The sequence below is a fragment of the Anabrus simplex genome, chromosome X (genome assembly GCF_040414725.1).
Source record: "Anabrus simplex isolate iqAnaSimp1 chromosome X, ASM4041472v1, whole genome shotgun sequence".
Lineage (NCBI taxonomy): Eukaryota > Metazoa > Arthropoda > Insecta > Orthoptera > Tettigoniidae > Anabrus > Anabrus simplex.
The window spans coordinates 218,780,675-218,803,757 of NC_090279.1; the positions used below are offsets into that span (position 1 = coordinate 218,780,675).

Here is a 23,083-nt window from a genome sequence, read left to right on the forward strand (position 1 = left end):
TGATCCAAAAGGAGGACGAGAGCTTTGCAGGAATGGAAATAAATATATAATTCCACGTGGCTATTGCTAGCAAAGGTGGGCAGCATCTGCTGTGCATGGAACCAGTGAGTTATTGTGGTGGAAGACAGTGTTACATGTGGTGTAGGAATTGCAGGAACATTAGAAACAACACAAATGCTCAGTCCCCGAACCAAGAAAATTAACCTTTTAAGATTAAACTCCCTGACCTGGCCCACGGCCCTCTGACACCACTACGCTAATCCTTCATTCGAGGATGCAAGCGAGAAAGCAGAAAGTAAGCCAGGGCAAGCCACCCCAGGGTTCACTTCGCCGGAGCAGGTTGGCACAAAACAACATAGTTCCTGGTGCACCGTCAACATGGTATGAGAACTGCATCAGTATGATCACGAGATGAAAGTGTAACAGGACTCCTGTGGAGATTCTGGACATGTTACAACCAGCAGATTTGAGTATGGAACCTCTAAATGATAGAAGAGACTTCCTCTGTCGATGATAGCGCCACGCGAAACAAGGACGCCAGCAACCGCCAAAGCTGTCACTGACAAGAAATCTACTCTGCGAACAAAGAACAATTCCTGCCACAAATGATGCCGACTTTAGCATGGAGTGTACCGAAGAAGTACAAGGCAGTGACTGACTGGTCACCACAGAGTTGGATGTGAAAATGTGAAAGAATTTAATAACCATAATGACAGAGTATATACTTGCAGGAAGCTGCTCCCAATCTACCAAGAGTAGAAAGAGGTCACCATCCAGCATCAGTCATGGTTTGGTGGAGAGTGCATTTCTGTGAAAGAGGGGTGAAAACACACACCACCAACTACAAATGCAACATTGTGGAAAAGGTTGTGAAGCCCGTAGGCTCGTAGTAGTCACTAAATATTCCATGACTCCGTTCTTGGACTATCGCTTGTGGAAGGCCTGCTCTAATCGCCATCAAAATATCAAGTCCTTAAAAGCACACCTGGTGAAGGCAGCAGGCTCAGTACCACTAGAACGGCGCATACGGCAGTGGACGAGGGGCCAGATCACTGGAAGTGCATTTGAGTGATTTGTGTGTGGTATAGAGTCTGTAGTCATGTCATTTCTCTATACACAAACCACCTTCAAATGAGGGATAGCACTTATGGCTCGACTAGGTATGTTAGAGGTTATAAATATGGAACACAAGGACATGGCCCGGACAAAAGAGAACGGCGCCTGTTTTTTACCAAGCCAACAGATGTGGAAAGTACCAAAGCCTGTTAAACCACCGCCGAGGAATATGCTGTTAGTTAACTCGTCTTGTTATCTGTAATGGAAAGAACAAAATAAGTGCAAACCAAGCCATGTACAGAAACACATAACAGGTCGGGTGTTCCTTTCAAAGTTTCTACCTTTCTATACATGGCTTCATACCATTATCTGTTGATTCATCTCATAATCAAAAGTTATATTTTATCCTGACCATTTTCAGCCAAAGATTGAGGTGCGCCCTCACATCACGAGAAGAGACAACAAACTCAACACGTTGGGTGGGACGTCAGTATCACTGGAATGAACGTTATGAACCGTACTCCTGTGGTGGAAAGTAGCCAGGGAATGCCGCATTCCACACGATGGCTGCCAACGCGAGGCCAACAAAGGTTAAGATGGATATCCACCACAAGACCCGCTCCCACTTCATCCAATGCAGGTTACGCAACACACAGATTCCCAGGAGAAAACCAGCTAAGGCACCTGCCAAGTGGGCTGCATAACCTATCTGAAAAAAGAAAATGGAAATAAGGTAAGGAGCAAATCAAGAGGAACCAACACATGCCCTCATACATACAGCAAAGCCCCATTACATTGTTTCTGTCAAGGACAAGGAAAGAGAGTGTTATACAAGAACAATTATTACTGAATACATTAATGCATTTTCACTCTTTCAGAAATATATTAATTCCACTTTTTCAATACAAATTATGATTTATCAATCACTAAAAATACACAATAATATTTATTTTTGTTTGTAGGACATGTTTCATCTGTATTTGGGATATCTTCAGCTACATTGAATTTTCTATGTAAATTCCAATGATAAAAAATGTGTATATAAAAATTACACTCTGTAACCAAAAAAATTAGATTTTAAAAATTGTCATAGTCAATATTGCCCAAATAACACTGTGTATACATATGTAAACACAATACAGAAATGAAACACTATCTTTTTCACATGTTAAAATAGAAGAGAAATACACTCCAAAGATAGAATGTCTTGAGGTCATCACTGGATATGATCGGCTCGCCTGAGGCGAACTGCTCATCTAGGTGGGAGACGGAGAGAGTGAAACCCGGTGTCTGCACATAGCCTGCTGAATAACACCAAGGGGTTTGCATAATGCTTAAGATGCCCATCCGACAGACTAATCCCCATCAACAGAGTCACTCCATATGAACACTGCAGAAAGGTATGGAACTGAATCCAGGCTTTTGGCACACAATCTAGTAATTAGAAACTGTACAGATGGTGGTGGTGATTATTGTTTTAAGAGGAAGTACAACTAGGCAACCATCCTCTATATAACACTAATCAGAGGGAAAAATGGAAGGAGTCCGACATTTCGAAAAATGAAGATATCGGCCAAAGGAAGACAAGGGCCACAAAGGGCGTGAAAATGAAAGACTCCCTAGCCCTCGCAAACCTAATAGCGCCGGGGTCGGAAAAGAACAAGAGTTGACCAAGAGAGGTCAGATAGGATAGATGAAAGTGAGGAGCCTGGCACAAGGAAGTGGAAGCAATGCCAGGACTCAGCTGAGGGCCCCATGGTCACCAACCCACGCTCCAAAGTTCAGAGCACCTGGGGCCCCTTTTAGTCACCTCTTACGACAGGCAGGGGTGGGTGTTATTCTACCACCCCCACCCACAGGGGGATTAGAAACTGTACACCACCACCTCTCTTATCCTGTTGGCCTACATCCTTATGGTGAACATTTTTTCCACCAGTGGGACTTGAAGCAGCTTGTGTCAGGATATTCAACACCTTAACGTTCATAGCCAACAGCCAAGCTTAATTTTCTGCTAAAGTCTGTTTACATGCTCAGAGTACCCCCACCCAAACCTCTGATTAAATATCACTATTCATCCGCATGTAATCACAGCGCATTCTCAAAACTGACTGTGGACCCAGTTGTATAGGTATATACTCCACATATTGATACCTAAAGGAATAAAATTCATCTGCAACTTGCTATCGTACGAAGGATTCAAACTCCTACCCTGCACCTCTCCACCAGACAACAGCAATGAGTATCCTCCTTATTCACAGCAACACAAGGAAGACTGAGAAGAGAGAAAAGAATCGAGTTGGGGTGGAGGGAATGGGAGAAACTGGTAAAAAAAATGGAAGGAATTTCCTCATTACTGAGTGCTTCCTTGAATGTGTTTTATATTCATTACCCAAGTTATGTGCATCCGTTATGCAATTACTTCTTTCTTTTGTTTCCTCTTATCTCTGTAACTTCCTTTATATTTTTTCCATCTTTTCTACCCTTCCTCCCATTTTAGACTTGCTCTCTCTGCATTCCCATCTGGATTCTATTCTTTTAGTTTTTTATCTTCCTTTCATTGCTCTGGGATTGAGTTTTTATTTATTTCCTCTCCTCCTTTCTTCATTAAGTCTATTTTCTAACTCGCAGACCAGAAAACATACAGGATGAAGCAAAAATAGTAACACAAATTTCTTCTCTGGAGAAGCCTGGTGCAGGTCTTTCCAGCTGATGCCCTGTCTATGAGGATGGCGACATACCTATGCTGAAAACAGCACACACACACCCAGCCCCCAAGCCACTGGAATTAAGCAATGAAGGCTAAAATCTTTGATCTGGCCAGGAATCGAAGCCAGGACCCCTTGGACTGAAGTTCACCATGCGATCCATTTAGCCCTGGAGCCGGACTCAAAATATAATAGTGAATAGTGAGCTATCTGGTGGCAAATGAGAGCAACATAGCAATGGCCAATTAATTCCAAACTTCTTGGCATTGTTAGAACAGTCTATTCCTGTGGGTGGGGGTGGTACTGCCTGTTGTAAGAGGTGACAGAAAGGGGCCCCGGAGGCTCTCAAGTTAGAAACCCGTAGCTGAGTCATGGCATTGCTTCCACTTGTCTGGCTCCTCACTTTCATCTATCCTATCCGACCTCCCTTGGTCAACTCTTACTTTTTTCCAACTCCGACGGTATTATGTGTGGAGCCCTAGGGAGTCTTTCATTTGATGCCGTTTGTGGGCATTGTCTTTGTTTGTATTCTTATTTATAAGTTTCATTTTCCGTATTGATTGGATGCACTATACAGACAAGAAATGTGTTCCACCTATCAATACTTTATTATTTATTATAAACAGATAGAATAATAGAAAAATTATGGAATAGTAAGGGCAACATTAAGTGGATTACAGAAATCAAGGAAGATATGGATGAACTACAACTTACAGTGGAAGACCTAAGAAACAAACCAACAAAATCAAGAAACTCACAGACAAGCAAACCAGACTGCAAATCAGAATCAACAAACAGACAATAGGAAGGGTGATTTCCGATGAAGAAAGAAAGATAAGATCAGAGAGAATGAAGAAATACTGGGCTGACAGGAAACTGAAAAATTCATAAAATGTAAATAATAATAAACAGATTTACGTCAGTGCCAGTTTCGGCCTTCCACCGCCATCATCAGCTGGTATATTACAATATTGTAGCCATTAGACATATGTCACAAAGATGTTATTAAGATTAGATCATTCGGATGTCTAATGGGGTTAAAAATAAAATATATACTAGTAATGTTTTGTCCATGTGGCGTTAAAATAGTATCTATGATCAATGTGGCAGTGAAAGCTACAGTAAACTAAAACTTATTGAGTATACATTAGACATATTGAGCACATTAAACATATTAAAATACATAAAGCACAGTATAAAACACTTGATAAGTTTAAACACACTAAATTATAAGGTACAGTACATGTATGTTAAAACACTTGTTAAAATTTTGAGAGTTCGTGTTGTGTGGAGTTCCTTCTTCAAGCTTCCTTATAGTTCTTGCACTTCTGTGTCTATGTTAATTTAGTTGCATAAAGCGAGTTTTGAGAATATTATATTTGGCTGATGTGTACCATGTTAATTCGTGGTGAAAACCCTTGTCGTAAAAATTTTTTAATTACTGTTGTGATTCAACCGTTGATATACTTCAGTGAGTTTTGTGACAGACTGCAACGTCTTGAGTTTTTAAAATTTTTGATTAAAGGAGCTGTTGGTAGCGACACCTCTCTCGTCTGTATTCATGATGAAGATATTGCTGTTATCTGTAAAGATAAGCTAGTATAAGTATAGTGTGCGTATGAAGGAATGCCTGAGGTGTGTATGGAGGTGAAAAGGGTACTTACTGTTGTTGTTGTGAAGGTCGTGTAGCGTTGTGTTTGGAAGCTTGCTGTGTACTACTGCGAGTGCGTCTGGGACTTATGTTAGCTGTGGAGAGGGATATAGGTGGAGGGGTAGGAGGAGTGGCTATTGTGGGGGTAGGGGTGGGGTTAGGCTTGTGATTCGTCGGTCTTTTGGGGCATGCTATGTTCTGTTTGTTTCCTATTTTGAGAGAGTCATTTTTTAACGCAGGAATGGCTTTATCAAAGATGATGCTGGTTTTCTCTGTAATGGCGTTAATATTGTGATTGGGATTGGCGTATTGGTCCAGGGAAATATAGAAATCTTCAGTTATGTTGAGAAGGGGACCTTAGAGTTTATGTTTAATATCGTCATATCGTTATTGATGTCTGTGAAACTATACTTAAATTCTTCTACATGCTGGACTATTGATGAAAAATGGTTGTGTTTTACTGTGTTTATATGTTCATTGTAGCGGATGGCGAAGTTTCTGCCTGTGGGTCCAATATAACTTGTGTCACATTTGTTGCATTTGATACGGTAAACACCTGATTGGTTATATTTATTGTTATTGTTAACTGTCCTGGTGTTGTGTATGGTGTTGGTGCTGTTGTGTGTGGTTTTGAATGCTATTTTCAGGTTATGTTTCTTGAAAATATTAGTTACAGTGTATATGTGGGTGTTGTTGAAGGTAAATAAGGCATAATCTTTCTTGGGCTTGACTATTTTTGTTAATTTGGTTTTAGGTTGGAATTTTATTTTGTGGATGATTTTGTTGACCATTTTTTTGCTGTATCCATTATGTTTAGCTGTGGCGTGGATTAATTTAAATTCGTTACTTAGATCTTCTGTTGTCATTGCAATATTAAAGGCTCTATATACCATGCTATAATAGGCTGCTCTTTTATGTGTGTTACAATGAATAGAATTGATTTTTGTGGTATTTAAGGTGTGTGTGGGTTTCCTATAGATTTTGTAAGATAAGTGGTTGTCGTGTCTGGTTATTGTCAAGTCTAAATAATTTAAGGTACGGTTATTTTCAGTCTCTTTGGTGAATTTAATTTGGGGGTCCAATGTGTTAATTTTGTCTAGTATTGTATCTGCGTGAGTGGATCTATTCTCTATGATTACAAAGATGTCGTCAACGAATCTGCACCAAAAGTATATATTATCTATTTTATTGATTGACATGTCTTCTAGGTAGTCTATGTAAATTCCTGCTAATATTCCAGAGGCAGGAGATCCCATAGGTACGCCTTGTTGCTGGTATATGGTATCATGAAATCTGAAGTAGTTGTTGTTTATGGCAAATTCAAGTAAATTCATGAACTCATCTATTTCTAAGGTGTTCAAGTTGCTGTGATTTTTTAAATTGGATTCTATTATTTTGATTATTTGTTTGATAGGAATGTTAGGGTACATGTTTGTTATATCGAATGAAACAAGGGTATGGTGTTGTTCGATCTTTAGTTCTTTGGTTTTGTTGCAAAAATCTATTGAGTTTTGTATTGTTTTGTTTGCTAAAAATGAATAATGCTTTTTCAGAAATTTCAGAAAAATTTTTACGACAAGGGTTTTCACCAAGAATTAACATGGCACACATCAGCCAAATAGAATATTCTCAAAGGTCGCTTTATGCAACTAAATTAACATAAGACATAGAAGTGCAAGAACTATAAGGAAGCTTGAAGAAGGAACTCCACACAACACGAACTCTCAAAATTTTAACAAGTGTTTTAACATACATGTACTGTACCTTATAATTTAGTGTGTTTAAACTTATCAAGTGTTTTATACTGTGCTTTATGTATTTTAATATGTTTAATGTGCTCAATATGTCTAATGTATACTCAATAAGTTTTAGTTTACTGTAGCTTTCACTGCCACATTGATCATAGATACTATTTTAACGCCACATGGACAAAACATTACTAGTATATATTTTATTTTTAACCCCATTAGACATCCGAATGATCTAATCTTAATAACATCTTTGTGACATATGTCTAATGGCTACAATATTGTAATATACCAGCTGATGATGGCCGTGGAAGGCCGAAACCGGCACTGACGTAAATCTGTTTATAATAAATAATAAGGTATTGATAGTGGAACACATTTCTTGTCTGTATATTGTCTTTGTTTGGCCGATACCTTCATTTTTCGAAGTATTGGATCCCTTCCATTTTTCCCTTGATATTAATGTTAAGAAACGATGGTTGCCCAGTTGTACTTCTTCTTAAGACAATAATCACCACCACTACTACCTTTTAGAACAGTCATAGTCGTGTTCGGTCGAGTTGGACGCACAAGAAATCCTTTGTGTGATGTACAGATTCTTTAGAGTTTTCTCTCCTATCACAGCAAAAAAAACAAAAAATATGTAATTTGGGTTGTGAAAACATCAATCCAAACAAAGTTTACCGCTTTTCTTATGTCATAACTTGACTACTATTTAATAAATTTGCCTTTGCATTAAAGTAACATGCAGAGGTCTCTATATTACCCGATCGTTCTCGTTCTGGATGTAGCGATTGTAAATAGCAGTTCCCACGTCACTGGCTGTCAGAATGAAGAACACTACCAGCTGAAGAGGGGCAAACCTCATTTCGGACCAATTCTGAAACACAGTCAACAGGAAGATTAACACTACGCTGAAGGAATACATAATGACAGGTGAGTGTGGGAAGAGGGAGCAAAATAAGAGGCGATGACAAACTCGGAAACACAGAAGAAGGTCAAGGGCAATGCACGGTGTTTGTACTCTGCGCCACAGCAGCTGATTCAGCCTGCATGCGGTCACCTTGCTTTAAGCGTGTATGTGAAATCTTGCCTTATAAAAGATGCTGGAAGTGTCATCCTTCATAAGAGGGACTTTTTAAACACCAGTAGTGAGAGTTATGACTTCACATGAAACCAGGCCTCTTCCAGAAAGTACACAAACCACTCTTGTGGCCAGATCAGCAGGTTTTAATCAATGGGTCCGTGTGAACCTGTACAGCTCTGTAGCTCTGTGTGCAGAAGAAACCAAAACCCTTACTTGTGCTAATTTTGTGAGTGATTTATGTGCTGACCTTCAAGATTTGCACCAGTGTCATCTAGCTTTTCCTCTGATAAAACAGTTTGTGTGTGCACATGTCTTTTTACTGAGCCAGCAGTTTCAAATTTATTTATAATTACGTGAATTCGTGCTTGTGAAGGTGGCACTTTACCAGGAAATTGCTGAACAAACGCATCGCGTACCCACCGAGCTGACTCGTAATGAAAATAACCTTTACATACGAAAATACGGTGTTGCAATGATAACTGTCTCGTCATGTTAACAGCTGAGATTAAGACTGGCGACTGATATTAGGTCGTACACGTGCATGCCTCCCGTACAGCTGCTTGGGTCTCGGAGAGTAGGAACGCTGCTGGCTCTCTCCTCATCAACCACAATTATTCTCAGCCCCCGATGAGCTTGTTTCTGCTTCCCAGCTTCATCAGGAGGGCGGACATCAACACTAAGAGATAGATCTTCAGGATAAGAACAAAGCCAGATAAGTATGGGAAAAGGGAAGAAACATGGCAAAGATAAATACAGGTTGTAAACCATTAGGAACACAGGACAAACCCAAATGGGATAATATATGAGTACTGTATAGGAAAGAAAGAAAGAAACAAGTGATGCTGTAACAACAAAACTTAAACTGAACCCAACATTGGCCATTATTTCTCCTATTTGGTATAAAAACTAAGCATTAGGTTAATATTTAAAATCTACAGACTGAAAAATTATTTTGTACATAGAGAATGAAAACTTTTGAGGGTGTCAGAGGGGATCTGTATGAACAAATCAAATCTTGATGTTATTTTTCGAATACACAAACGAGCTATCAGAATTATATTGAGACGTAACAGGTTAGATCATTGCAGACCATTATTTAAGAGACTAAGGATACTCCCAGTACCAAGCTTATACATCATGCAATGCATTCTACACGTGAAAAAAAATATTGATCACTTCAGAAAGAATTTTGACAATCACAATTACCAGACGCAAACAAGAAATAATATTTTTATCGAGCACAAGAGTAAAACCATTGCCTTGAGACATGTAGACTCTGTTGGAATCAGATTGTATAATAAGCTTCCAAATACGATTAAAGATATTAGTCCCATCAGTTCATTTACCACAGCTTTAAAAAATCTCCTGCTGAGAAGCTGCTTCTACAGTACAGAAGAATACATGATGAAGTGCTGGTAATGATGCTACTACTTATTAACTTGTAATCTAGTATATAGCCTTAAAAATATGTTAATTTCACATTGACTATGTTCATATTATTAACACCACACCAATATATTTTTATTTTGTCTTGTAAATATTGGTTATTAATATTATTTTTAAAAATTAAGATGTGCTGTCCTAACATTGAGGTATTTGGTGTTTCTGTTTTTCTTCTTTTTCAAAATGTTCATTGTTTTGCATATATTATTGTTAGTATTAGGAAATCACTTGACAATTCCTATACTGTTGGCATATTTCAAAATATGTAATTGCACAGTCTATGGAAGCTAAATAAATGAATGAATGAATGAACAATTTAAAGGAACTTTTGTCTAGAAACACCTCATTATTCATGTATACTGTTTTGTTATTCTTCTTTTCCCACTGTACCTTCAAAGTGAAGAGTGAAGGATATCGGAGGACTGGGGCAGGAGGAGATGGAGACGGCGCTGATGTTCAAGACTTGCCGACTATAATGAATATTTTCTATTAACTTTACAATATTCAAGAGATAGAACTGGTTACAGCAAATATTCAAAAATGTCTCCCATCGTATTCACTGGATTTTGACCACAGCGAGAACGCACAGTGTCATTTCTATCTCTCTCATGAGTCGCGACATGACTGCTGAACCCACTTTTTATGTGCCAAGTAAACGCTGGTGAATTCTAACAAACGTAGTGCGAGCTTGTTGGCATTGTGAAGGATATTTTAAGTGATAAATCCTTGCAGCTTGTCTTCCATTTCCATTTGCTCTTCCATTCATTAAGTGCATATCAGGAAGTTCTCTCATTGTGAATCTTTTGATGATAAAAAAACAAAACTAGAGGAATCAAAATATATCATCCTACAGCTGAAATGAACACAATATTCATATGTTTTCCATATAAATGTCAAGACCAACATCGGAAAAGAAATCAATTTAAATTTTTTATTTTCTCTAAAGACCTCTCTCTTCCTCCTACTCCCAATCCCTTCCCTTTTCCCTTTTTAAGAAAAGTAGGAACTACAAGAGATCACTGACCCTCAGCTTGAACAATAACAGAATGGGTTTAGAAGAAATAGGGACAACAGATCCCGTATTTATTGTAACGATGATAATGGAAAGTAGAGAATGGATATTCAGAATGGTTTGTGACTAGAGGAGGTGTAGAACAAGGCAGTTCATTATTGCCACTTTTATTCATGAATGTAATAGATGAACAACTCCTCTGAGTTCAAGGCAGATGATGTAGTGAAAATGAACCTGGCTAAGTGACTGGAATATAGTAAGCAGTTTGGCCTTGAAAGAAGTACGTTGGTCGGTGGAGCATCCATACCAACATCACTCTACACGGAGCAAAACTGGAAGAGGTCAAACAGTTTGAACACCTTGGTAGTGGGGTAACAGCAGATAATAGATCATGTGCAGAAGTCACAACAGTTTCATCTAGTAAGAAAGCTTCTCTGAGATAAACAAGTCCCTTAGAGGTGAAATTAGTATTGTAAAGGAGCTGCACACCAACCAACAGAGATATCTCTTAAGATCAATGGTACAGAGAACGAGGAGGAACAAGATAAGAAATGAGGAAATACGACATAATGTGAAGGTGAAGGAAAACAGTCACGTCTGCATTTAAACTAGATTAAGATGGTTAGGTCATATGAAGAAAACATACTCGCAGAGAACAGCCAGGACGTGGTTCAAGAAGTAAGAGACGACGAGATTGGCCAAGGAAGAGATGGTTCAACCAGATAAAACAAGACCGAGAACAAGGGTTGGAGTGTCAACTCCTTGAAGATGAAGGGGGAAATGGAAAGTGTTTGTTCACCTTACCTGAGTACATGGAGCTAGTTTATAATGATGATGATGATGATGATGATTAAAAGATGTTATACATGAAGCAATGACAAGAAAACTCCCAAATACTAAACGGAGCACTCCCAGACAGATATTCCTCTCTGAAAAGTTGTTGATACTGACCACCTTTAAGTACAATCATGTGTTGATCGCCCCTACTGATAATTATGATGACTATGCAAAATGAGAACGAAAACTGAAAGATCAATCACTCAAAAATTCAGGGGGAAAAAAATCATAAAAAGGCATGCATGACAACTAGTAATATCTAATTAGCTTCTCTTAACCATTTCCCCTCTTACATGTTCTGCTCTGATTTATTTAGGTGGACATTACTTCTTATACCATTGCCATTATTCTACGGGAAAAGCTCATTTTATTTATGTCCGTGGTTTCCCATTTTCACACCAGGCAAATGCTGGGGCTGTACCTTAATTAAGGCCACGGCCGCTTCCTTCGCACTCCTAGCCCTTTCCTGTCCCATCGTCGCCGTAAGACCTATCTGTGTCGGTGCGACGTAAAACATCTAGCATTTTATTTATGAAGATAAAACCATTTATGTTAGTTGTACGATAAAAATGTTTAATCGGATCCTCCTATTGAATACATTATAACAGTGGTTCCCAACCTGGGGGCGATCGCCCCCAAGTGGGCGATTTGGGTTATGGGGGGGGGGCATAAAATAAGTGGGGGGGGGGAGCGATGAGTATTCAAAGGGGAAAAATTAAAATAGTACTGTACAGTAGAATTTGCTGGATGTCCGACTCATTGGCTGAATGGTCAGCATACTGGCCTTTGGTACAGAGGGTCCCGCGGTTCGATTCCCGCCTGGGATTTTAATCGCGTCTGGGTTTTTGTGTTTGTCCCAACACTTTCTTCTTCATATTCATACAACATACTACACTACCAATCATCACAGGAGCACGCAATAGTGATTATATCCGTCCATATAGGGTTGGCGTCAGGAAGGGCATCCGGCCGTTAATAGGGCCAAATCCACAAGTGCGACATAGCTCACACCCACGACTCCGCAAGTGTGGGAAAAGCGGTAGAAAAAGTAGAAGAAGAAGTAGAATTTGCTGGGTAACACGAACACGAGTCACTGGCTATTCTCAGCCGGCGAGTTCGCTGCGCTCGCCCCTCTCCACAGTCTCCACCTGTTGTTACTCAACGCGGCCGACTGATGACTCAACGCCCTCCCCCTCCTGCCATCACAACACACTTGCCATTGACTTAGGCCCTCTGCACATGGAGCTACTCATTAGAAACGTGACTGGTTTGTAACCGGGGTCACAAACTGGTTAGTAACTGAATAGTGACTCGGCTCCACACACGAAGCTACTGTACGGTGACGGATTCTTCCTGATTAGCCATTTGTAAAGTTTGTTGCGGACTCGCTAGATTGCTTCTTAACTTTGCTAGAATGTCAACCACTGACGACCAGTGACGAAGAAGACATGATTGTGTTTCATTATTTCAGGAAAATAAAATAGAAGAAGGTATTGGGTACACCCATATCTTGAAAAGAACATCCACTGCAGATTATTCATAGCAGTAAAGGAGTTTGAACAAACGGATGCTAAATTTATTTCTTTTTATCGTATGACCAAACACAGTTATATGGACTTGGTGCAGCTTATTGTGCCTGCCATTCGACAGCGAAATACAAATATGAGGGAATGTGTGAGTTCTGAAGAAAGGTAAGAAAAGTGAACTATTTTTTGCTATTTGCTGTACGTCGCACCGACACAGATAGGTCTTATAGCGATGATGGGACAGGGAAGGGCTAGGAGTGGGAGGGAAGCGTCCGTGGCCTTAATTAAGGTACAGTCCCAGTATTTGCCTGGTGTGAAAATGGGAAACCGGAAAACCATTTTCAGGGCTGCCGACAGTGGGGTTCGAACCTACTGTCTCCTGAATACTGGATACCGGCCGCACTTAAGCGACTGCAGCTATCGAGCTCGAAAAGTGATCTTTATTTTTACAAAAAAATTTAAAAGCTTAGAAAATAATTCCATTCTTTCTCTGTAATGTCCTTTCTTGCGTGATCCTTCAGCGTACAATTGTACGGGGTGTTTTTAATTTCTCCCACTAACTTTATGTTGAAAACTAGTTCGCTCGCCATCGTAAAAAGGCACTTGTTCACTGGGAACTGAGAAACTAAACTCGCTGGTGACTGGCTCCGCGAGACACCTGGAACTGATTACAAACTAGTTACTAACAGATTACTAACTGGTAGCACTGTGTGTGGCTTCCCATTGAAATACACAGGAAGTGACACTCAAGTAATTGGCCGGAAACTTGTTACCAATCAATTACTAATGAGTAGCTCCGTGTGTAGATGGCCTTACAGTACATTCGTCTTCAGTCTTAACTAGCCTTTGTGTGCTTCACCATAAGTTTTTGTGCATTTGTTTTGAAGTGTAGAAGTTCATGCACAATGGATTCAAAGAAGAAGAAGTGTTGTCAGTACTCAACTGAGTATTTAAAATTTGGCTTTATTGCGTCACCGTAAAATGTGCAGTTTCCACACTGTCTTTTGTACGATAAACATTTAATAGTATGACGCCATGAAGCCTTCGCGAATGAAAGATCATTTATCAAGAGTGCACAGTGATAAAGTGAGTAAAGAACTTGGTTATTTTCAACACCTCAAAGCTAAAACTGACAAACGGCCTAATGTGAGTGAATTATTTAAAAAACGAGCAACCGATCTTGACAAAGGTCTTCTTGCTTCTTGCGAGGTGTCTTTATTGTATTACAAGTTGTCCATTTCATGACCGTATCGATGAATATAATCAAGAAGTTAGTTAAATAACCACCTAATCGATACTTTATTATTGCCTCAGGCAAAATTGAATATAAATTAGCACTTACAGGACATGTTTCGACCACTTAGTGGTCCTCTTCAGCTGTATAAAGAAAGAATTGAGAAGAAAAAACATTAGGACAATAAGCACAAATAATAAAAGTTCTTTGGAGACTCCTTTGTTAAAAAATGGAGGTCATCAGAACAGGACATCTTGTCTCTCGTTCTTGTTGGAAAAGATGTTTATTCTGCGCTGTCTAGAGGGTTTGTCTTTGAGCGCGACCTGGTGAAGTAACGATGTGACACAGTCTGACAGTTCATGCAAAGCTCTGGAGAGAAGGGAAGTAGAGTTTTGTCGTCTTCTCTGACAAATTACGTTGGGGGGTCTTGTATGCGAGATTCATTTTTAAAATTTTCGTTGTTCTTTTTTTACACAAGTATATATGGTATGTAAATATATATTGGCAAAGGAGTGTGTGAACTATGTGTGATTGAATTGAAATATCAAACTGATATGTCCCCACCCACTTCCCCAACATACCCCACCGCTCCTCGCAATACCACTAATAACAACAGTTCGCCCGTCAGAACACGTTCAGTGACAGGAAGGCTCCGTAACAAACAGATTCCAGATGGATAAGTGGGACGTGTAAGTCTGTTAGTATATTATAATGCAGTGGTTCCCAACCTTTTGTAGCCCATCGCCCCTTTCTGGAGGTTGGCTAATACCTATCGTCCCCTTTTCATTTTCATTGTATGCCTAATTTTAATTTGAAGTAAAGTGTAAATAATAAAGCAGTTTTATTATTTTAAACAATTTTATTACTGTATATAAAAACAACCACAGCAGGTTTATCCGGTCACTCTTAAATAAAATAGAAAATATTAAAATGTACATTTTTTTACAGATCTTTTAAGAACAAAGAAGTGAAATAATTATTACGGTATCTAAGATCATTGACGAACATTTAAAAAAACAGGAGTACATGTTTTCATTTTTAAATTGGAATATGGAAAAGTTGAGAAAGTTGACAGTTAAAATTTGAAAAAATAAATGAAAATTTGAAAACTTTGTTATTGTTTTATTTTACCATTTCAATGGCTGCCTTGTCCTTGGTGGATTGCAGTTAAAGCTTGAATATCCGGCTTTATGTTCGTCAAGTTCAGGCGCAAGTCTCCTTTGAGGCAAATGTCCAACTTATTTCTTTGTTTGGTGAGGAGCTTGACAACAGAACTAAATCCTTTTTCAACTAAATATGTTGACGGGAACGAGATGAGAAGTGGTTCAGTTTTTCCCCACAGTTGTGGATAAGTGTCCATAAGCTTCACCCAGGCTAACTCATAACCGCACTGCTTGAAAATGATTTTCGCCTCACAGTCATACTTCAGATCTAGAAACTCCGTTTGCAAAGAGTTATCAAGCTTATCCACAGCTTCAAACGAGAATGGATCTAGAATCCAATCCGGAATTTGTAACTTGGTCAGATCTTCAAATCTTGATTCCATGTCAGTTTTTAACTGATCAAGGTGATCAGTAAAAATTAGGATTTTGTCTTCTGGGAGTTCAGGTGTCTCGTTATCTGACAATGAACACTTTTTAAGGGTCGGAAACTGAATAAGCTCTTTACGGCCAATATTTACCTTGTGAATATCAAACTTGGCAATGAATGATGAAATAATTCCTTTGGCCTCGATAAGGTTCATCTTGTTTCCTTGAAGCCTTATATTGACATAAAACAGACAAGACGGACAAGAGATATAATCAAACACGACATCGCAGAAGCACAGCCCAATCTCCCGCCTCCCTCACATGATATTCCGCTTCGAAGTGGGCACAAGCCTTACTGCAGCTCCGATGACATCACACAAATTGGTGAATAGTTCGTCTGTATGACGCATGCAATGAAAACACGCGTCAAAGTCATGCTGCATAGTTAAGAAATGTTGCCTCCGTAGCGTAGGCCTACTGCAGCTCTGATGACGTCGTACAAATAGGTGAATAGTTTCATGTCTGACCTGCACAATTAAAGCATGCATCAGCATGCTGTATGTCTGTTTCTTGTAGTTAAGAATGTCCGCCAGTGAAACGGTTAGCACAATTAACTGTCGTTCTCAGGGGGCCTGGGTTCGATTCCCTTTACTGTACTGCCAGAGATTTAAGAATGGCAGGAAAGTTGCTATGTGGTAAAAATGGTACATCCAGCTCCCCTGCACTACCTTGGGATGAGGAAACAAGTTTATTTTAGTTAAGAAATATTCATAATTGTTGCTATTAATATAGCAGGCGAGATCATTAACAAAGTGATAGTTTAATATTTTGTAACTCAGGCCAATATAGCCTACGTAATCATTGGAGAGAAGTAGGTTTAAAACTTGATAAAAACAATCCAATCATAATGATTGTTTTACTCGCCAACGTACCTAAATAATAATAATAATAATAATAATAATAATAATAATAATAATAATAATAATAATAATAATAATAATAATAATAATAATAATAACAACAACAACAATAGTGGTGATATTGATTTTACGTCCCCACTAACTACTTTTACTATTTTCGGAGATCCCAAACAGAACATACTACACATTAATAAAAAATATGGAGGCAACATTATGATAATAAAACACATCACTGCCACACCTGCAGATATCCATAAATCCGACAAGCTTTCCTGTTACAGTAGAACCTCGATTATACGTTCCTGGAAACTACGTTTTCCTGTATTATTCATTCAAATTACATGGTCCTGCAAGCATCCTAATTAAATTACATCATGTTGTAAAAATCCTGCATTATCCGTTCCTCGAAGAAACGATTTCCTGGATCAACCGTCCAGAAATTTCAGTCCCATCAACGCTAAATCCTCGATCATGCATTTTTCAAGAAACTGTACCTCACGAAAGGACGGCTATGGCATACTGATGGATCTTGGTGTTAACGTCCCGTCATTGCGGTAATTTAAGGAAGTACTGTACTGTACTGGAAAAGCGATCGGTGGTTAACTTGCATAAGGGACCATCTTAGCATCGCATTCGGGTGGTACTGTTTAGAGAATCCTCGGAAATCATAAAGCAGAGTGTGTGCACAACAATTGGAAGGAGACAGAGTGCATTTCGAAAGATCTACTTAAGATGGAACAAGTTTCATCAAATGTTTGTAGGAACTTGCAAAACGTCTACATTATGTCTAGGGTTACATGTTTATATTTTTAATTTTTCAAGTGTATCGTCGAACAGTTTTTCGACACTTCCCTCAGGGCACTGTGTAGTCACTGGGGTTTCAGGCAGGAATCGTAACTGTTCCTGCTTAAGTAACACAAATTTAGTATTTTAATATTATCATATACGATTATGTTATTCAGACCAGAACAGATGTTGCACCTTACATATGGTACTGTACATAAAGCATGGGAGGTTTTGGGATTGCCTATTACTGTTTTGGTCCTAATATAACACTGGGAATTTCACATTTTTGTGTTAAAATGTTATAAAAATTGCAATCGTTTTATTTGCGCACGTTACATTTAAAAACTTTGTATCATTTCGCAGTCGACTTGTACAGCAAGCGCTCTTTCCAACCGAGTCAAGGTCGCGAATAACCTTAATTTCGGAAGTGTTAATGGTAATTTTTCTCTTTCCAATTTGATTGTGATTAGTTGAATATTGAATATAATGCATTCGAGAACTTGAGGATCGATACTTACATTCGAAACCATATTCTCAAGTTCAACATAACCTTTAAAAGTCGATGTAGGCCTAATTTATGCAGTACAAGATTTCCATAAACTGACTACGAACAGTATACCGGTGACCAAATTACAATGGAAAATTTGAAAAAAAAAGTATTTCACCATCATGTTGGGCGCTTTTGTATCTAATGTGCTTTATTTTATTAGATTAAAGAATTAAAAACTACTTGTGGTTGATTGTTGCTTGGCGTTATGGGTATTAGATTTTTTGAAGAGTTTGGCTGATCAAAGTTGCTGAACTGAAAGAAGTTTTCAGAGGAAACTGACGAAGTTTCCCCGGTAAAACTGAATGTAAAGTTTTGAAATTTTTAAGTCGTGTACCGGTAATTAATGTTTGAAACCGGCCCCGCGGTCTAACTTGCCTGCCTCTCACCTGGAGGGCGCGGGTTCGATTGCCGACCAGGTCGGGCATTTTTACCTGGATATGAGGGCTGGTTCCAGGTTCACTCATTCTACAATTACCTTTAATTTAGGATCTATTTAATGGTGAGATGGCGACCCCGGTCTAGAGAGCCAGGAATAACGGCCGAGAGGATTTGTCACACTGACCATGCGCCATCTCGTAATCTGCAGGCCTTCGAATCAAGCAGCGGTCGCTTGGTAGGCGGAAGGCCCATTGGGGCTGTAGTTTGATTTGGTTTAGGAATGTTTGTAAGATTATAAGTTACATATTTCATTTTTGTGATGTTTAGCCAAATTGTTGATGGTTCATAGGTTCGTGGATTTTCCGTTTTCCTGTGTTGTATGTTTTTTCCGTGGTCCCTCCAAAAACGGAGAATTGAGGTTCCACTGTATTTATCTTTATTCTACTCGTCGTAGAACTTCGACATTATCTGGGCACTTAGTAGCATACCTAACCGAAAAAATGTGGTTTCTCTTATCTCAGCTACGGCTGTTTAGGTAAATCCTGATGTGATTAATGTAGAGAACAAGCATGAAATATACTTAAAATATAGGTCTGGCTTTCAATAGCCACAGTTATCCAAGGTATGCTCCCAGTCACTATGTATTACATTCGGAACTACAGCTTGTTATCAGCTGGTGGGTTGGCACGCTTTCTACAGCATGGCTTTATTCAGAAGGGGTGGCTTTTGCTACACATACACCAATTGGGAATAACAGAGACCATCTCCAGAAACCATTTGCGAATAGATTCTCACTGTATGGACTCTATAGTCAGGAACAAAACTTTTTAAGTTGCAAAACGACAGGATTTCGAATACAAGTATAAAGGATGAATTCTCCACCTAATCAATACTTTATTTTACATAGTGTCAATAATTTACATAAAAACAGTACCGGTTTCGACCCGTAAATAGGTCATCTAATAGATTATAGGATTTTGAATACTCGTGATCGGCGTGAAGATGATGTCATTCGGAATGACGACACGCACGTAGCAGGGAAGTTGTCGGCACAAGACAACAATAGTTCAAATGAAAGCAGTGATCGGATTTCACTGTGTGGTAGGCCTAGTGCTTAACTGACAGACACAAATGACTGCCATTACGTTCTTTTGTATTAATATTGCATAATACGATACCCTCATTCCTTTTCTCTACGGGGTCGAGTATGAAGTGAGACAAATCTTCGTTTAACAAAGGTGAAAAAATTAGTGTATCCTCCTAATTTAATACATCATTAGACGGAGTAATCAAATTCAAACATGTTTCGGCTCGTTTGAGCCATCTTCAATGAGAAAGGGGGTGGGGGTGGGGTTGAAATAATTTACATAATACTAGCTAAAAAATGCCAAAAAAACATGATGAAGGAACAAGTGAAAAAACAAAACAGAGCCTAATTTTGTGCTAATTTTGTTTCCATCTAATGATGGAATATATGATGTATTGAATTAGGAGGATACACTCATTTTTTCACCTTTGTTAAGTGAAAATCATCAATACGGAATGATTCTAATATCTTGTAAAACAAATCTTCGTAGCAAATTTTGACAATTGGAGATGCCCTTCCAGACGTCAACCTCATCAGAGGAGTTAATGAGATGAAACAAATGACATGATATAAGAGTAACTGAAACTGACTATATTTACTTCATATGTTGGCCTAAAAGTAACGTGTTCATCATTTATTCTTTTTAAAATTAGAAATACTGCCTTCCAACAAAATAGCCAGTAAAACTCAGAATACATTCATAAGTTTGTTAAAGAATGGTGTTGAATGTTTACAGGTACAATTTATAGGTCTTTATAGCCTAGAAGTCATGTTCACTGCACAAAATTTGAGGTTATCGCATATTGGCACCCTTTACTTTTTTTGGCTGTAAATGTGGAAAAAAAGTTCTAATACGCGAGTAAATACAGTAGTTTTGTCATTCTATTAACAGATTAGACATTCTATTGACAGCACTCAATTAGCATCATGCACATGACGGAATGTAACATGCCAGTTACCTCCTAATGTCACTATATAGATGACTACAGAGGAATTTTAAGAAATGAGTTCAGCTCAGGATTGAAGATTTAGAGATTTTAACCTCACAGCAACATTTTAAAATTCCAAGACAAGAGGTTATATCTCAAGCAATATTCAAACTATGTTTTATTTGTATATAATTAGGATTCTAATGAGACCCATTGTACCAATGTTCAATAACTTCCATTCATAAAATTACTGGATTGTAAGTTATATATTTTAAGATTTAAATCAACTGACGATAACTCGAAATAGGGGTCAAAACATATACGGTAATGTAAAAACGACATCTTTATAGATGAAGTACAGTATATTATTTATCATCTTCATAAAACTCTCCATCACCGGGCGAGTTGGCCGTGCGGTTAGGGGCGCACAGCTGTGAGCTTGCATCCGGGAGATAGTGGGTTCGAATCCCACTGTTGGCAGCCCTGAAGATGGTTTTCCGTAGTTTTCCATTTTCACACCAGGCAAATGCTGGGTCTGTACCTGAATTAAGGCCACGGCTGCTTCCTTCCAACTCCTAGCCCTTTCCTATCCAATCCTCGCCATAAGACCCCTCTGTGTTGGTGCGACATAAAGCCACTAGCAAAAAAAAAAAAAAAACCTCTTCATCAAGAATTAGCAAGAATTCATCGTCAGCTGAATTCATATCATGTAATTAACAAGATATATCTGATGCATCCAAACTCCTACTTATATTCTGGCTGGAGAGTAAAAAAAAAAAAACTCTTATCACATAAGGAAGCATGAAAACTAACAGCACAATAAATAAAGGCTTGAAGCAGGAGTGCTTTCCATAGGTAACAAAAATCTTGACTCAAAGAAAAGGTTTCCTAGGAAACTAAGAGACAATACATTTGTGGACCCACCTGAGTTCCAAAAAGGCATGATAGATATGAGGATGTACACAAATACCTCCTTGATGTAATTTGGGCTTAGGAGCTGTTACAAAATTGAGGGTGGGTTGACGTAGACTGTAAACAGTTAAACCAGTGGTTGTGTGTTGCTCAATAACCCAAAATAATCAAAATCATGCTAGTTAGAGCGAGTTCACTTACCATGACAATGGAGGCGAGGTGTGCAGTGATGAGAGCATAGACCCCACCAGAGGCGCCTGCAAGCCTCACATAAGGATCAGAGATGGACGTGCCAAGTGAACCGAACACCACACCACCAAGGTAGATGATGAGAACCCTCCACCAGTGATGCACCATTTCCAGTGGTAATCCAAGCAAGATCTGTACCAGAAGGTTCACAATCAGGTGGAACACCCTGCAAACACACAGCGATTTACCAGGTATGAACTCAGAGGAAGGAGAAGAAATTATACAGATACAGGTTTTGGATTAAACTCCCAGTGACCAGCTCTTTTTCTCCCTGTGGTTTGTCCTATGTTGCGAGTCTTTTACCTTCTATATTCATCTGTATCTTTGTCTTCTTATTTTTTCTGTCTTTATCCACCCACACTTCCCACATCAAGACTAGCGATCATTGAGTGCTGACGTCCACTCTCCTGATGAAGCTGGCAAGCAGAAACAAGTTTATCAGAAACACCAGTTCTCAGAATGTCCTCTTCCTCAACTTGCTAAGGAATTGACTGTGGCTTTGATTGCCTGGTGTGAAAATGGGACAACCATCTTCAAGATTCCCAACAGTGGGGTTTGAAAACACTATCTCCCGAATGCAAGCTGACAGCTACATATTGTGTTTCCCCAACAACACTACCACATTGTGGTACTTTTCCAGGTATAATGAAAATATATTTTCTTTTACAGTCTCAACGTCATAAGACCTATCTGTGTTGGTGCGACGTAAAGCACATAGCAAAAAAAATTATTTTACAGGAAGAAAAGAATTGAGCTTTTAGTGATCATTTTATCTCTGTTTCTCTTCGCATCCATCCTTTCACCCAGCAAATGAACTACTGTGCGGGTACATGAAGCTGATCTCTCACCCATGAGCAAGACGAGCGAGCGTCCATTGTGCAAAGAATATTGTCATGAAGTATCTCACCAAAGAAGGCGTTGAACCAGCTGAAATTCTGAGAAAACTGCAAAATTGCATGAGCAATTAGTTATGGGATGACCTGGACTACCCATCTCCTTACCGAGCAACGAACACGTGCTCAGAAGCTCCTGACTTGCTACAAGGAAGAAAGAGGGGATTTCTTGTACCGTGTCATCACCAGTAATGGAACCTGGGTCCATCATTGCACCCACAAATCCAAACAAGTGAGCATGGAATAGTGGAAGACAGGGGAAGCTGCGTCCATGAAGGCCAAGAGACGTTTGTCAGTTGGAAAGGTCCTTGCAACTGAGTTTTGGGACTACATGGGCATTTTCAATTTCCTCTGTAAACAGAGAAGAGTGAATGCTTCCTACCAATGGCAAGTTTTAGACAATGCAAAAGCTCCATAGCGCCCACATTGATTCACCTGCGATTATCATTTGTTTGGATCACTGAAAGTGGCATTGGGAGGAGAGCAATTCATTGCAACTAGCTGTAAACATGTCCCCATTCTTTCTTCAATAATGAAATAAAAAACCTGTC

General features: G+C 39.0%; 1 protein-coding gene across 4 annotated transcripts in view; it reads right to left on the reverse strand.

Annotated features, from left to right (window-relative positions):
* Positions 1-680: 680 nt before the first annotated feature.
* The window catches only part of rho-4 (rhomboid-4), a 128,731-nt gene continuing 106,328 nt past the window's right edge, over positions 681-23,083 (reverse strand). For all 4 annotated transcript variants that reach the window (XM_067158848.2, XM_067158847.2, XM_068230568.1 and 1 more), the window contains 3 exons: positions 21,592-21,805; positions 7,927-8,040; positions 681-1,765 (listed from right to left, as the gene is read on the reverse strand). In XM_067158848.2, the coding sequence (XP_067014949.2) occupies positions 1,565-1,765; positions 7,927-8,040; positions 21,592-21,805 (529 nt within the window). In that variant the 3' untranslated portion in view covers positions 681-1,564. The remainder of the gene's footprint in view (positions 1,766-7,926; positions 8,041-21,591; positions 21,806-23,083) is intronic.